The 17626-nt window shown below is 36.2% G+C and overlaps 2 protein-coding genes across 2 annotated transcripts in view; one reads left to right on the top strand and one right to left on the bottom strand.

Annotated features, from left to right (window-relative positions):
* Positions 1 to 17626, top strand: part of LOC136801102 (uncharacterized) — a 58805-nt gene that overhangs the window by 27453 nt on the left and 13726 nt on the right. The window contains exons 16-18 of the mRNA XM_067057725.1: positions 13660 to 13924; positions 14377 to 14541; positions 14809 to 17414. Of these exons, the coding sequence (XP_066913826.1) occupies positions 13660 to 13924; positions 14377 to 14541; positions 14809 to 17414 (3036 nt within the window). The remainder of the gene's footprint in view (positions 1 to 13659; positions 13925 to 14376; positions 14542 to 14808; positions 17415 to 17626) is intronic.
* Positions 1486 to 4455, bottom strand: LOC136801160 (uncharacterized). Its single transcript, XM_067057787.1, has 3 exons — positions 4449 to 4455; positions 4225 to 4290; positions 1486 to 2436 (listed from the first exon to the last, which is right to left on the bottom strand). Exon 3 carries the CDS (start codon positions 2351 to 2353, stop codon positions 1553 to 1555), a length of 801 nt encoding a protein of 266 aa, XP_066913888.1. The 5' UTR covers positions 2354 to 2436; positions 4225 to 4290; positions 4449 to 4455; the 3' UTR covers positions 1486 to 1552.

The following is a 17626-nucleotide window of genomic DNA, read 5'->3' as shown; positions in this document are numbered from 1 at the left end:
ATTCAATTGTCAATAAAACTAATTTTTGCGACCAGAACTTTCTTTTTATTTTTTCCCTACAACCCTTCCCTATCCCCCTACCATCAATCAATGATGAATTTCTTGCGTTATGCATTTTCGCTAAACGCTATGTTTTCTGACTGATTTTTTTTCATTTTTCTCCTTGCATTGCTATCTAACTTTCATCATCAGGTAGGTCCATTCAGCATCTAGCTTGTTTTTTTCTTTTTTTTAAATATAATTTACACTTTTGAGGACGGTAGAGTTGCTAAGGCTATTTGGAATAACTCGCAGTTCTTACCCGCAAAATCGAGGACGGTGAAAGTGCTTATTTACCGTCGTCCTCAGTCAATCAGGATCTAGACAAATCAAAAGCTAACCGTCTCCGTCCCAGAAAAATACAGATACATGAACTCTCTAAAATATTAAAATGAAAATAAGACTAAAATCTATATTACAAGGTAGACCCCCAAAAAGAAACTAAAGAGGGCTAAAAACACCCCTGTCTCACAGCCCCGGTGGGGATAAAAATCCCTATCGAAATCCCAACGGGGATAGATATTTTATTGTTCCAAGGTTAAAAAATCCAGTGGGGATGGTTTTGGAGTGCAATTTTTAGACATTGATTTTCGAGTGGGGATTAAATCAAAGTCAATTTCCCAGTGGGGCTGAAATTCCAGGGTATTTTCCCACCGGGAACCAGATTTTTACCAAATTTTTCAGTGGGGATGGGGTCCCAGTGGGTCCGTGACACAGGGGTGTTAAAAATGAGACTGAAAAAGAAGGACACCTTAGATATCTAATAATAAAGACACATGAAATGGAATCTACAATTAGGCATGTGAAGGTGTACATGCTTTTTCTTTATAAGAATGGTGTAAATCCATTTCATCATGGATATTCTTAACCTTTTTGAGAAAATCATCCTAAAATATTCTTACAGTATTCTTAGGTTACGATCCTAATTCAGACTAGATTTAAAATTTAGTACATACGTCTTAAGCATAAAATGACATTTTGTGAAAGGGGTTAGCCTTATGGTACTTGGGGGTAATTGACAATTTATAATTGAAAATGCTCTAAAAATGGCATTCTTAGCTTGAGTAGCAAAATTCCATGATGGTGATATTCTTAGCATTATCTTATAAAGTGTATTCTTATAAAAAAAGCGTGTATGACGAGATATAGGCTCTTGTTCATCCTCTAACTAAATAGTTAAAAAATACTTTGCTACTTGTCAAAAAGCAACAATAGAACACCATCAGGTGGTAATAAGCTGACCTATAAAGAATGTATATCTATTGCGATCTGTGATATAGACTAGAGGAGATAGATACATAAAATTCTAAATATTTTCTACTTTAAAACAGCCCTCGTGCATGTCAATGATACCACAATGATATGCACCATTGTGCAATATCTTCTGACATTACATCACGGACACAATGGCTGATTGGTTGTAAGTGACGTAAAATCAGTCAATACGTCACTTTCAACCAATCAGCTGTTAGGTCCGTGGAAGACATTGCACAATGGTGCATATCATGAATTATCACGTACATGGACGATATATTCTTCGACTTACAAGAATAAAGAAGGTTGAGATCATAACAAAAGCAATAACGGGTGAAACATATATAGTGTTCTCGTAAATCCATGAAGCTGCGAAAAAGGCCAGTACAGAAAACACACGTGTCACTGTGCTCCGGAAACCATCCGAGAAGCTAGCATGATCAGGCGGTACCATTTGAAATAACAGAGCTCTTGCTAAAACTGCAATAGTCAATCCAGTGACAGAGTTCAATAATATGCTAACAACCATCTGTATTTCCTGCCAGTAAATATTATATATCGGGTACAGTTTAGGTAGCATTAAAATTAAAACACACATTGCATGTAGCAAGAACACTAACAGAAATATGAGTTTAAGATGAGTGTCAATGATTTTATAAGCCACAGTAAGCATGAAGACTATGTAGACAAAAACACATACAAAAGTTGTGATACTGAGTCGATCTAATGACCATTGATACCAATCACTAGCCATTAAGTTGATGTTGAGCTCTACTATAGAGGCTATTGCATTGACTAATGCTGAGCTGATAATCAATAATATTAAGTCAAAATTCATTACAATGTCCTTGGCAGTGAAGTTATTCATGCTATGTTCAGGCTCTCTGTTGCAAATATCTTCCTTTTTGCCTAAGTCGTGAACGCCAACAGTTATGGCAGGAATCATGCCCAACATAACAAGTGCCATGAAAATACTAACAAAATTATTCTGGTTTAAAACCAACCATTCTGTTATTTGAATATTAATTTTACCAAATAATACAGGACATGCTGGTCCCATAACGAAACCAACGGCGTATAAAGCTTGATACTGCGACAATTTTTTTGTCAGCTCTTGTCCTTTGAATAGTCTTGAAAATTCACCTGAAAAAGAGAATAGAACACACACGTTTTTTATAAGAACTATATAAGAACATAATATTGTCAAAATGGTCAAAATATTAAGGGTTTATTATGAACTCTACCAATGAAGTATAAGCCTGAATGGCTAGAAGTGAATCTCTAACCTTTCTCAGGCAAGAAAAAGTGAAGCCTTAAAATATGCGCCGTATTTTTGACGACAGATTGAATCTAGCGATTCCTTTGTTTTCGAGTGATATTTTTTTCGAAATCTAGCTGAAAATTTTAGTTTCAATCTAGCATTTGTGCAAAAACTGGGCGGGGCGCGATAGGCCACGCAACTTTGGTAGGATGAACTTTGGTAGTCCCTTCGGGCTTACACTTCATTGTACTCTACACCGCCCAGCTTCTTGGGGGATTGCACAAAAATACTGACAAATTGGTAAAATTAAGACCAAAGGCTTCAAGAATTTTCGACCATCTTATAAAGTTTGTGTTTAAAAGTTTCGAACCAAGATTATATGATTTGCTATTTTTCTCCCCTATTTCTTTCTACTCATAAAAAGTGATCCCGATACAGAAAATTTCTAACTTTTCTGAATCAAAGTTAATCCAGAGCCTCAAACCAAAAATATTTTTTATAGTAAAATATCTCAAAAGTTTTTGGATGATTCGTACTAGTAATCGTATGGTTTGGAGTGCAATTAACGATTAATCACGAGTAACAAAGGAGAAAATAGTAATTTGCACGAGTCCTTCGGACTCGTGCAAATTACGGTATTTTCTCCTTTGTTACGTTACATTGCAGTGTAATTTTTCTTTGTTTTCAATTAAAAGAAGCTATTGTAACGTAAAATTTCTTTGTTCTTTTTTGTATTGAAGAAAAAAAATGTCTTTGTTTTTTATTATATAGTAAAAAAAAGTCTCTGACACAGGACTTGGGAGAAAAAAGAATAAGGGGACAAAAGTGTTCCCCCGCCGAAGAGTGCAAAAAGTGGTAATAGTGCAATTAACGATTAATCGCACTCCTCTAAACCAATCAGATTCGAGTAATTTTGCACGGCTGACGATTATTAAAATAATCAAAGCCTGAAAATTTCGTAAAAAAAATATGAAGTGACGAGGCTTAATTAGCTATCTCAAGTGGATAAATTTTAGAGCAGATATTTTCGTGGGACTTATTTTCGAATCTGCCCCTTTTTCAACTACATTCTTTCATTTTAAAAGGAGCACAAAAACTCGCCTTTTTGTAAAAAAAATTCTGGTTTCCAAATTTTCGAGAGCATTAAATTTCGCGATTTTTCGTAAAAAAGCTGCGAAACTCGTGCAATATAATCTTCGCGTAAACTAACCCACTTAATATATTAGTTTAACGTTCTTGGGTCAGTTGTTTTTAAACAGTTTTACGTATCTAAAACATAGCATAATGCACCCCCCCTGAGCTTAGGGGGGGGGGACTAAACCATTTTTGCTTGATTGGGGGCTGTATTTTTCAAAAATAAGTGTTGTGTAATAGAGCTAGGGGCAGAGATGATAGGTAACATTATAGGTTACGTTAAATTTTAAATTATGTTAAAAATCTATGCTGTTTGGAAGGTTTTAACCCTCTTGAAAAAGTTTTTGTCTGTCACGCAAAAATTTATTGAGGATTTTTATGCAAAATTTCTTTGATATTCTGCTTTGTGAAGGTGAAGGCTATGTTTCTAGAATTTAGCCGGGGGCTATTTTCCTTAGCCCCCCTCCCTTGAAAAATGTTGTAGGCTGGACCCCTCTGCACACTATGAAAAATGAGTATAAGAATGAAGAGCTTACCAGAAATAACAGGTTGAGCAGCATCACATAAACCACATAAAAATCTACCAACAGCCAAAAACCAAACTGAAATTTGTAACGTATACAAGAGATTACCAACTAAAGTAACCATTGTAAAAATTAACATAAATAATTTCAATCTTCTGGTCTTATCAAATAGTTTACCGCTAATGACGGCATTAATCGATGCTGACGCAGCTGATAATGACATAATAACACTATACCATAGTTTAGGATTTTCCAATTTTAAATCTTCTTTCAGATAATATAAGAGAGATGTCGAAATGCACGAATATTCCATTCCAATAGCAAATGCATACACAATGCATATCCATGAAGTGGAGTGACGCTTTTTGAGCCAATCAGCATCGGCTTGCTCCATTGTTTAGTCATGTGACACTCTTTATTATTTAATAGAATCAGCTGCTTGTAAGATAGTACTATGTTAACAATTTTCAAATCCAAGAATCTTTGAGATCTTTTATCTTAAAGCGTCAACACTTTGAAAATATATTTTCACTTTGAAAATATATTTTCAACAAATATTAATTCAGTCAAAAAACAGCTAATTACTTTTGTGGGTAGTTGACCATAAAAAGGACTTTTTTTGCAGTTTTTCATGATTTTCAAAGTCAATCAGTGAATACACGTTTTTTTATAAGAACATTCAAAACCTTTTAAGCCTTGGGATGTTCTTAACTTTTTGGGTTTCAAGCCTAAAAATGTTCTTAAAATGTTCTTATTTTCACCATTTTGTGACTATTTTTGGTGTTTTTAAGCCCTCAAAGCCTTGAAATGTTCTTAAATTAATTTTTAGGCCATCGAAGCCTTATGTTCTTATATAGTTTGTTCTTATAAAAAACGTGTAAACTATTTCTAAGCTACAGATTATATTTAGGCAAACTTTAAGAACATATTTATAAGAACAAGAGACTTTAAAATTAAAACAATCGCAGCCTCAGATTTCGTGTAGTTACAACGTATAAATTAATCAATAGCCCTTTTTACTATTCCCCTGTTGTATAAATGTACGTCTTTAAAAATCAAAATTAATTCTCTCGGGGTAGTTTTACATACGATTCTTTACAAACATGTTTTAATTGTTGCGTTTTTCTCATGATCGTAATTTCGTTACATTTGTAAACAGGCAGAGTATGTTTTTATTGTTACGTAATGACAAGAAAAAAGAGGGAGAGCTTAAAATACAATTTTGAGAATACACACTTAAAACTTTCTACTCAATCGCATGTTCAAACTCGATACTTTTATTAGGGACACCCTGTACAGGGTGTCCGGAAAAAAAGTATCGAGTCGTACCACTTCTATAGAATAAGTTCTTGTGTGTGTTTCACTAAATTTGCAATGTTTATCTGTGTCACATTAATTGTCATGAGACATCTTTTATGAATAACTTTTACAAAAAACAATTCTCAATAACTTTAACGTCATGAAAATAATAAGGAAGTTAATTCTTTTTAATGACTGTTGTAAAAACAATAGGGAAGAATTTATTAACACTCCCTTTGTCGATAACAATTCAGAACATAAACGAAACAAAAGCTCAAAATCACTTTTACGAATTCTTTTATAAAGATAATCGATCTTCCCCACGTTATTGCCATTGTTACAAGAGGTAGGTTTGGGTACCTCTTAAGACAAAGGACCTAACCAGGAGAAGATCCATTAAGTTTTGAAAAGAAGTCGTGTAAACGATTTTTCCAATTCATTTTAAATGAGTAAAAAATTGGAAAATGATTTCGATGACGATGATTGTTTGGGCGAGGACGAACTCTGGACAATAAAACGGTCACGGTTTGACAGTATATTTACAGCTAGAAAGTAAACAAAAAACTAGTTTAGAAACAAGTACATAAAGGCAAAACTAGCAAAACCTTGTACAAAATTACTGTTGACAAAATCACAAGAATACAGGTTAAATGTAGAAAATAGTCAAAATCTAAAAGGAAAGCAGAGAGGAAACTAAATATGAAATACTTAAGCCTGCCGTCCACTAGGCTATTTTTAGCTATCGTGAAATGATCATCTATAAATAACACTGTCTATCGCGCAATCAACCTGTCAATCGCGTTATTTTATTTTCACGATAGGGAGTGAAAAAGTTTTCACTCAAGATTTTATCCAATCGCGAAACAATAGAACCACCTAAAAAGGGTTGAAAATCTAAAATCCGCCATTATGGAAATTTGAGCCTGATCCAAATAACGGCACACACGTTTTCTGACTCTTCGCGGACTATACTTTCATGATCAAAAGAAAAAATTACTATACGCCGATGTGCATACGAGACCTAACTCAGCTCCTAGAGTATTTTCTTACATTTTTTGTTAAACACACGCGACAACCTTCTCCTCAGAATCATGTTCGAACTCGATGCTTTTTTTCCGGTGTACACGCTTTTTCTTTTATAAGAATAACTTCTATAAGAATATCAGGGTCAGATTTCGGGTTTAAAACAATAGGCCTATTGTTTAGAACAATAGAAAAATAAGAATAATGCTCACCCTCAACCAAAGTACACTATTCTTATAAAAAAAAAGCGTGTATAAGATTGAAAGAAGTCATTGTCAATACATTGCGTTAATTAATTTAATCGTTTGATTACATTTTATCGCTTTCAATTGAAATCTGAATGCCGGCTTAGCATTTTACAGATAAATGCTGAAATAATTAAGCATTTCCATTATCACGAGTTCTTTTTATCATTAAGATGCTAATCAGACTTAATAGACTTTAACTTTCAAAGCAGATTGTAGAGGGCGAATATAGATGTATTCTAGGTGCTTAGAATCAAATAAAGTCCATTTATTGGAATTTGCTAAATTTCATCATGCAAAAATGGCAAAAATTCGAAAATATCCATGATCACAAATCATCACGCCTCAAATTAATTTCGCTTTATCATGAATTACGCTAAACACGCAAAAAATGTTTGCATCAAAGCCAAGAAGGGAAAAAACATCAAGGCGCTAAAGCAACAAATTGTGAGCACATTTCGTTACCATTGTCGTTGTTATGACAACAATAACTAAGCAGAATTGTCGTTATAAAAGTATTATTTGGCTGATTACATTTAGCTTAGAAATATAAGGGGTGATTAATCCGTAATAGCCCTGCTGTAATCACCCTGCAAAAAGAGGAAAAGCAAATCTTCAAAGAACACAGTTGTGCAATTCGATTATTTTGATTGGTAGCCCGGGGGGTACTTAGGCAAATGGAGGGTACGGTATGTGCCGCCCTAAAGGGTACCTTTTTTGGACTTCCAAAGTCCCGCTAAGGGTCGGAAAAATAGGAAAATTTCAACTTTTTACCCCCTGAAAGATCGAAATTTGGTCAAAATTGGTCAAAATTGTCCCGCTAAGGGTCGTAAAATTCCCAAAATTTTCCTTTGTTTTCTCCTTTTTAGTCCCGGTAAGGGTCCAAAGTTCGAAAGTCGGGCGGCACCCCCCCCCCTTTTTCACATTGGATTGACACGGATGTGGAGCAGGATTGGTCAGAAATAGGGAAAGAAAAACGCTTATCATTTTGCTTATCATTTTGCTTATCATTTTGCTTATCAGTATAATATACTGTAACAATATATACAGACAATGTCCACACCCCTGTCTCTGTGCCCACACCCACGTTAAAAACCCAGTGGGGTAGGTTGTGACAAATTTAAAATTCACTGGGTTGCAAGATATTTTCTAAAAATTGAGTGGGATGATCAATCTTTCCTCGATTTTCACTGGGTTGAGGGGAAGTTTTAGTCAATTTTTTGTGTGAAGTAAGAGTAGTTAGTCATCATAATATTCACCATTTCCCTCCAGACATTCCTGTTCCGCATGGCTGTATTCAGGTCTTCCTTACATAATCCAGTGTCTCGGGAGATAACGTCTGGAAAGGATAGAATGGTTGTTGGGGGCTTCCATAGAAAGAGAGATGAATAACTTCTTTATCTGCTCTCTAGCAGTGATAACCAAACTGGGTTCTGCGTTTCCCCAAAACAGCAGAAACCCGAGAGAGAAATTATCGTAGATTTGTCGAAGAGTGGGATAATTTTTCCAGGACAAATTCTTAATCCGCATCAAAAGACTCGTATATGTTCCGTCAAGCCTTTTTTCTTGCTTCCTGGAAAGAGTCCAGGATTCTGACCCGTATAATAATATTGGCTCGATGAGCGATTTGAAAACTTTCAGCTTAAGATCATTGGCAAGGTTTGAGGACCAAATCGAATGAAGTAGCTTGTTGCAGGTGGCACAAGCTAAACCTTTAAGAGCTTCGAAATCTTTCTGAGAAGAAGGTATGATATTTATAATCATCAACTTGTTTTAAAGAAAAGTTATTTGAAGTTCGAATACTTTGATTTTCCTGGGCAGAAAATATTTTGCTCACACTTTTTGATTCATTAAGATACACAATTTGAAGCCTGTTCAAGGGCGCAGAGTAATTCTTGCGCACATTTGATAGATTGGCTGAGCAAGGCAATATCATTGGCAAAGTCAGTATCTGTGAGAAATGTAGCAGAATGGCGCGCGCCGCACTTTCTTGTCTGTTAAAGGATCAACTGAAACACGTAAAATGTAATCGACAACAATGATAAACAAAAAGGGGGCAAGAGTATCACCCTGAAGTATTCCTGCCAGAATTTCGAAAGGGGAGGTCTCGTCTTCGGTAGCAAGTATTTTCAAATATGAGTTGTTGTAAAGAACTTTGATGCCGGATAGTATTTTTGGGGGAATATCATAGAGTTCCAGAATTTCAAACATTTAATTTCTGTCGACAGAGTCGAAGATCTGAGAGAAATCTACAAAAACAAGGGAAATGCCTAAGTTACAGAGCTCTGATTTTTTGATAAGGCGACAAAGGCAGAGAATTCGACTAATGGTAGAACGTACCCTGAGTACCAGAGGTTGAGTTTTCAAAGAATACTCGCACATCTAATCACTGTAGAAAGAATCATAGATGAAGAGAAAATATTACCATATTTATGTCTAGACTCGCCACTGCTACTGGGTTCCTCTGGCGATGTCACAAAAACTCAAAGAATTAAAATAGTCTCAGACTAGGCATTTTGCAGATCCATCTTTCTTGGCAAATTACCTATTTAAAAAAACTATTTTGTCTTCTGATGAGTTCAACAAGATTCTTGGTTCAGAGACAAATCCCAATAACATACCTTTTTGGAATATTGACTGGAATTTCGAGTCACGTTTTCCAAGTAAAAGTTTTCAAATTTTTCTCAGAGATACAAAAATTACCTCATTTCTTAACAGGGGGGGTCAGGATCCAGATACCAAACCCAGGGCCGGGGGGTGGTGTCAATTTTTTTTTTCAAATTTCAAAAAGTCAAGTTGGTATTGATACCAAAATGAGGGGGTGGGTCCCCCTTTTTTTGAAAATTAGGGAATCTTTAAGTTGGTATCGATACCAAAATGAGGGAGTGGGTCCCCTTTTTTTAATTTTTGCTGGATTTGAAATTGGTATCTGACTTAAAATGTTGTATAATGTAAGTATAAAAACTTATTTGAATCGTTTACACTATACCCCTGTATACCCTGATTCCATATAAAAGCATTCTTCATTCTATAATTGAAATTAAATTTTTATGCAACTTTTGCTGCTCTCAATCCTTTCAATCAACCAAAATTCATTCAAAACTAAAGTTGAACAAACTGAATCAAGTCTTAGCAGATCTTAGAACTTTTTAGTCGCGATAAAATTTTTCTGTATATAACGTTCATCCGGCAGGGGGGGGGTACTAGGGTTGGCGAATGAGGGGTATGTGCGGATGGGACCTCCGAAAACCAACCCTTAGAGAGACTAATTTAAAACTTTTTGATTTTTCAAAAATGACAAATTGAAAGTGATAGGGCCATGATATACTGACGAAGGAGGCCCCACCATTTTTGAATTTTAGCCCTTCTAGATCGCCTAAAACAGGTCTGTTTTAACGTTATTAAACAAAATTTGGCTTGATTAGTAAATTTTCTTTTTACTTTGAAATAATCTGGTCGGGACAAGGCCGGGTGCCCCCCCCCCGGTGACGCGGCCCCTGACATAATATAAATGATTAATAAGAGGAATGTTCTTTGAATAAAAACATCCACAGATTCTGTTTAGCGTCCCTTGTATGCAGTATCTTATGCATATAACTTCTTGCATTTTTTTGTAAATTTAGGGGGTGTGGGTCCCCCTTTTTCAGAAAAATCGGGATTTTCAAGTTCGTATCGATACCAATTTAGGGGGATGGGTCCCCCCTTTTTTAGAAAATTGGGATTTTCAAGTTCGTATCGATACCAATTTAGGGGGATGGGTCCCCCCTTTTTTAGAAAATTGGGATTTTCAAGTTCGTATCGATACCAATTTAGGGGGATGGGTCCCCCCTTTTTTAGAAAATTGGGATTTTCAAGTTGGTATTGATACCAATTTAGGGGGTGGTGGTGTCTACTACTTTCAAATCTCGAAAAGTCAGGTTTTTGGGCCCTGGGTTGGTATCCTGGACCCTGACCTCCCCCTGTTCTTAATGTTTTTTATACAGAAACCTTAATCTGACCTTAATCTTAGTGCATGCCCTTCTTTTCTTAAAGTTGAAAAAACGAGAGATTTTTATCTTGCTACCAAATAGCAAGAAAAATTAAAAAAGTTTAATTTCTAAACCAAAAAATAGAATGATTCAAAGTTGAGTCATACTAGAGACTCAACTGTTGTATAGATAAAATAAAAGTGGAGTATCTAAGGACGTTCCTCTGATAGTAAAGGAGACGTAATGAACCTAAAATTTCCAAAAAGATATAGGAAAGTTTTTGATTTTCAACTCTCTTGTTTGGCTAAAACCATTTCCTTTTTTTCTTCAAATTTTGTAACTTTAAAAAATTCAAAATAAAATGAATTAAGGCAAATATGTTCATGTCAAATTTTTATGTTCCATTTTCTATTAACCCTTCGACAGCGCACTGGATTTTGAAACTAGCGTTTTTTCCAAGTCTTTTTCGATAAAAATCAATTTTCAAATAACGATATTTTGGCTCTAAAAATGGCTTTTAAGCAAAAACTTTGGTACAGTTGGAAAGCTCTCGGCCTCAGCTTTCTAAAACAACTAGGGTATTTTATCTGAAAACGTAGTAGCTCTGAGTTATAGTTGGTTGCATTTTAGTTAAGATTTACTCGCCAGTAAATTGTCAATGTTTGATTTTGTGCCCGATTTTGTGCAACACATACTTGCCTATTAGCAATACAGTAAGGCTGGTGGTTTTTAGTAGTAAAAGCGCTAAGATTGTTGAAAAATTTGCGCCCTCGCTTCGCTCGCGTTAGAGAGGGTCCGCCTTGGGAATTTGTGTCCCCCCTGCTTACCCATTGTTGTACCGCTGTACGTACACTAATTTACGAACTTTCATGATCTGATGGATATTAATACTTTAATTAGATTTTTACTGGGGTACATCAAAATCAGAATATTTTGAGTGGGGTTTGTGTGGTTTCTTCGTTATTTTCAAGGGGGTCATTTTCAGCTACAAAATTCCAGTGGGGTGAGTGATTTATCTAGTGGGGTGAAAAAATGGGCCATTTTCGGAAATATTTTTCACTGGGGTGGCCAGTGGGGTGGATCTCACTGGGTCACAGAGACGGGGGTGTATGAAATACGTGTCTGATATGAAACGTGAACACTTATCTAAAAATAAAACCTTTAAATAGTTTCAGTTTTTAATTTTTTCAGTTTTGTCATATTCTTAAAATTTTATCTAGATGATAAGAAATCCAGTTTCCAAAAAACTGAATTATGAATTTCGCGTTAAGCTTGGTACATACAAAAGAACTGCTATTATTCGAACTTATTCAAAATACTTTCTAAAATTCGAATCTCTCTTTAAGGGCTCTGACCATAGCACACAAAACTGTGGCATCTTATACATTTTCTGTTAGGCCAATTATCCTTGAGTCTGAAAATTTAAGAATCGCAATGAAAAATTTTGATGAAGAAGAAAATGAAGACTTTTGCGAAGAAGAGTATTTCAACTTTGAGGAGCTTATTCTCGGCGAAGAAAAAACATTTTGAAAATTCTTTTGCGGTAGATGGTGTATCTTTTACCCAACTAAAGATATATTTTTGGAAAATTTTTCTAAAAGCTTATTTGTCTCAAAATATTGAAAATAGTGCTTTTTGACCAATTTTTGATCCTAATTTTTCATAGAAAAACAGCCATAACTTTTGATGCATTAATTGAGAAAACATTTCCGAAAAATTTAAACAGTTCAATTCTTTGCAGACAATTTCAAAAAGCTTCGAAACAAAAAGATTAATTACCCATTAAAACTTAGCACTTTTTATAAAAGAAGGTAATGCAACATATTATTAACGTCTTTTTAAAGTTCATAGCGTCATTTTTGCAATTAAGTTCTTAATTACTCTTAAGGGATTTGATTAGAAAGCAATTTATAAAGGCAATTCTTTGTTAAAAGTGTTAAAGAACCTAAAACATAACTTTTATGCTCAAATACTAAAATCATTTTTTCGACTATGGTCAGAGCCCTTAATTCGAACAAATACGGTTCCCCGTCCAAGTTCGAATTAGCAAGAGTCGACTATCACTCTCAAACAAGGATCGCAGATACGTGCATGGCATATGATAAAGAATTTGTTAACTGTTTTCTTGATCGTCAAACAACAACATCAATCTCCCCTGTAAGTCATGACGCAAACTGGAACACTGAGAAGCTTAACTTGATTCATGACTGTATACAAAACTGGCATCTACATGAAAAAAGGATTTCATTAAAGGAAATCCTTGAAGCTGAAATAAAAAGTTTATACAAGATAATTTTCTGCTTAGAGACAGGATACTAAACTTTAATACTTGAGCTATTCCCTAAATCTAAATCAGTGCTAAATCAATTTTCAATTTATCAAGCATTCGTCAGTCCTTCATTCTCCTTTGTTTACATTTTTGGCGATTCTCTATTTAGCTCCAATTCGCATTCCGTTTAGCCTTATTCATTTAGGTGATTCCTTTTTTTCAGCTTTTTTTCTGTCTTCTACGAGGGAGATTCCCACAGTCCGGACCGAGTGTAATCTGGGTAGAAGCTATCCTCACCTGCGGATAGGCCCCGTAACAGATGAGTGTTGTTTTCCCCTAGTGACCGCTTTTGTCCCTATGATCTATACCGGTCACTCCATTTGTACATATTTGAAAAACGAAAACTTAGATATATTAGGGCTCTTTATTATTTTATTAAATGTAAATACTACTTAGAGACTATTTTATGATTACATACTTTTATGATTATATACCAAAATGTTTTGGAAATAAAAGAGACGATAAAAAAAAATGGTAATCTTCTTAGCATATTCTAAATTTTTTGGCCAGTAAAGTATATTCTTATAAAAAAAGCGTTTATTCTATATAAATTACAAAATCTCAACTTTTTCAATGTTTCCAGGTTTATGTGCTGAAGTTCACATTATTGCAGATTCAATGATGCTCTCCCACAATCTATACCGTTCTATTCATCTATCACAAGAAATTGCACTCAGTGGCTCACTCAGTATAAGTGCTCAAGAATATGCTGTTGAGATCGTTGAAAAACATAATGGTGTTTTAATTGCGTCGGATGAAGACTCTAGAAAGGGGATTGGGGAGAGCTTGTATATGGACTGTGATCCACATGGTCATTTGAGGACAGGATCAGAGGCTAGTTGGAAATGGTAAGTTTTTCGCATTTTCAAAACGACAAAGGTGATGAGAAGTGAATTGATTTCCTTAGATAACTTAACATTGTTTGACAGCTAAATAAAATTTAGTATGAGAAGATTTTGGATAAGATAGTATGGTGAAAGAACAAGTGTAAATATGAAAAACTCTCATCTTGCAGGCCGAAGGGTATTATATTATTAAGTGGTGTTTTTTGATAGGGCAACACTTAGGATTCGTAACATCTCGTAATAGCATGTGATTGGTTCGAAAGAAGATGGGTTTTGAGACCGTTTTGAGATAGGAACCGTGAATTAATCTGTAAATGAACATGCATTTTTTTCTTGAAACTAAATTACACGTACCTCTGAAACTTAACTCGGAATTTTGCCGGGAAACTTGTCAAAGGCCTGTACATTTATTGTCGTCTCATCGATATACCATTTCAATTTTTTTGTAATTACAGGTATTCACAAATCTGTGAGCGTGGTTATAATTTTGATGAAGAGCCTAAGGACAACACATACACACGTGATTTTACGCAACTCATTTGGCACGCATCCACTGAACTAGGTGTTGGCATGGCAACCACTGTTCGTAATCACATGACATGCACAATCATTGTTGCTAGGTAGGAGTTTCGGTTTCTCTATATTCTAACGCCATGGTTAAGGAGATACAAGAGACTTTCCATGAAAATTCTTGGTATTCATGAGGTATCAAATCGACTCCCAGTAATGCCAGTAAAATTTAGAATTAAAAAATAATTCTCAGCTATTTCGAGATGTGGCGGTCAAGATTCAGGACGATATCTGTTAAATTCTTGTCTTTGTTACGAGTTTTAAATTTAAAAAAAAAGACAACAAATCAATGGTCCTTTCTCCATCGTTTCTTCTAGGTACAAAGTCGAAGGCAACGAAGCTGGCAAATACAAAGAGAACGTTAAAGAAGGACATTTCGATGGATCAGTTTGTGAACAACACGAAGAAATGTTGGACCATTACGCATCAAATCACCATGTGGAAGGCGGAGAAGGTGGCCGGTATATAAACGGTGGTAGTCATGGTAACATGGAAGGGTATCGTTTCGCTACTGCTGGCCACGCGCATAATTTTTTCCATGGTGACGGTCTCCATGGTAACGCACACGCACCACCGTCTCATGAGTTGAAAGCGGCCAATCTTGATATGTCACATCACGCTGCTAGCTCTAATGCTGGTTGTCAAGGCAACGGTAGAGATAAAGTGCAGTGTCAGCAAAATGTAGTGGAAGTGCAGCAGTTGGGAAATGTTGTAGGCGCGACTAGAAATTTATTGAAATCAACCAAGCAAGTCAATACGAGCTCAGAAAATGTTCAATCGGTCGGACAAAGTCAAGATGAAGTTGGAAAAATGATTCAGAACGTGTTTGGGCGAAAAACAAATAACTCTGCTCTACTAATGATTCAATCGCCTGCTGAAGCTTTGACCGGCTTTGCTAGAGGTTTTCATAATCCAGTCAAACCCTCCACAGATGATACGCACCAGCCAAGTATCATGAATAAACAACGAATTCTTGCTTATACTTCTGCTAAAACGAAATCAAAGGGATATGCTCGTCGCTCAAATCAAACTGTTAATGTTACTTCACCTAAGAATAATGAATCCAAAGCTCATACCGAAGAGAAAATGGAGAGTTTAGGTGGTGAGTTTCATGATACCAATCTACCTGATGGTGCCTACAGCCTTGGGCTACCAACTGATCCAAAATCGAAAACAGAGAAAGAGATGGCACACCATGGCGCTCTATTAGTGTCTGCTTTAGAGAAACAAGGAGTGGATACGATGGAGGGAGCAGAGATCAAGGAGATGGAGAACCAAGCTAATGGCAAAGATCCTGCATCCGTATCTTTCACCAAAGAGCCAGATACTAAACCTCTAGCAAACACAGCTGTCTCTCCAAGTGGCTCTTCCCCACAGCCAGTACCTAATTTGGATAAATTGTTGAAATTTGAGAGCGCTGATACACCGTCCATGGGAAAAGAAGATGGAGATTATAAAGACTCATCTTCCGCGAGCTGGGATGGATTGGAATTAACACAACACGGTGATGCACTGACTCAAAATGATGGCGGTCTAAAGGATGATTTAAAGCAGAAGTTTCAAAAAGGCGGGAAGATGAATCAGAACAACAATAATGGTGCATCAGCTCCGAAGACAGATAAGAAACCAGATTTCAAAGATGCTGGGAAATCGGGGAAACAGGATAAATCGGGGAAAGAAGATTCTGGACAGTCTGTTGAAGTAGCTCATAAACCTTCAGAAACTCTAAATAACGATGAAGAAGGAAAGGACAATACACAAGATGTACAAGTAGATAAAAATGAAGGTGATAAGAGTAAAGAAGAAGAAAAGAATCAGAAGGAAAAATCTGAAGACAAAGAATCGAAATTGACTGGATCTTCTGATAGTGATAAAGGTGATGATAAAACGTCAAATAAGGTTAGCCTTGATAAAGAACCACCACTCTTGAATGAGGCGCCAAAACCATCAAAAGCAGACGATGGCGAGCCAAAACCATCTAAAGCAGAGAATAGTGAGCCAAAACCATCTAACGCAGAGGATGGCGAGCCAAAACCATCTAAAGCAGAGAATAGTGAGCCAAAACCATCTAAAGCAGAGGATGACGAGCCAAAACCATCTAAAGCAGAGGATGGCGAGCCAAAACCATCTAAAGCAGAGGATAACGAGCCAAAACCATCTAAAGCAGAGGATGGCGAGCCAAAACCATCAAAAGATGATAAAGAAGCGCCAGATTCATCAAAAGCTGATAACAATGACGAACTATCTCCTCAAGAAGCGAAACACGTGTCTGGTGTATCATTGGAAGATCGTCTTCCCTCTAAAGTTCAAAAACTTGTCGAGTCGGGTGCTTTAGCCAATCTGGCGCCAGTAAATCAACCAATGACAGAACAAGAGAAATTCAACCCGAAATTGAATACTCAATCACAACCTCAACCTTTAAACAATGGTCAACAACCACCTCCTTCAGTGGTGTCTGGCCAACCACTACCTTCCGCAGGGTCAGTGGTCTCTGGTCAACCGCTACCTCCCGCAGGAGGGTCCCAACAAACTGTCAAGATTAAGGAAGGTACTGATAAAAGCGGTAATAACTTCGTACATTACTCTGATCAAAAAGATGCCGCAGGAAATGAAATTCAAGCTGAGCATCACGGTCCCGAAGCTATATCTCCTGCCGAGCAAAATAAGTTACTACCACCGGAAACTATTGGTCCGATCCAAACTGGAGCTCAAGCCACACCGGAGATGGTGGGATGTGAACCACAAGCTGTGTCTACCGTTGACCAACCTGGTATGGTCCCGTGTCTTGATACTGCAAGACCTCCAGTTCCGGATCAAGCCCGTATCCAAGATAACAGTGGTCTGGGTTTGGAATCGTCTTTCCGGTTTGCGAGTTTTGGTAGCCCGGTTATTTTGCATATTGGATCGACAGGTTTCACTGAAGGTTAGTATGCTGAATTACTGTAGGGGAGAAACTTTCGAGGAATTAAATTGCCGAAAGATTTCTGAAAAATTATCGAAAGTCATTAGAATTTTTTCCATTAAATTAATCAATGTATAATTAATTATTGATAGTGACGTTTTAGAAAGAACAATTCGTATCTTAAAGAAGTGAAATAAATCCAACCAAGTTTGATTCCTATTGGACAGTATCAT

Source organism: Clytia hemisphaerica, unplaced genomic scaffold (genome assembly GCF_902728285.1).
Source record: "Clytia hemisphaerica strain Z4C2 unplaced genomic scaffold, Clytia hemisphaerica genome assembly, whole genome shotgun sequence".
NCBI classification, from domain to species: Eukaryota; Metazoa; Cnidaria; class Hydrozoa; order Leptothecata; family Clytiidae; genus Clytia; species Clytia hemisphaerica.
This window is presented reverse-complemented; position numbering and strand designations above follow the sequence as displayed.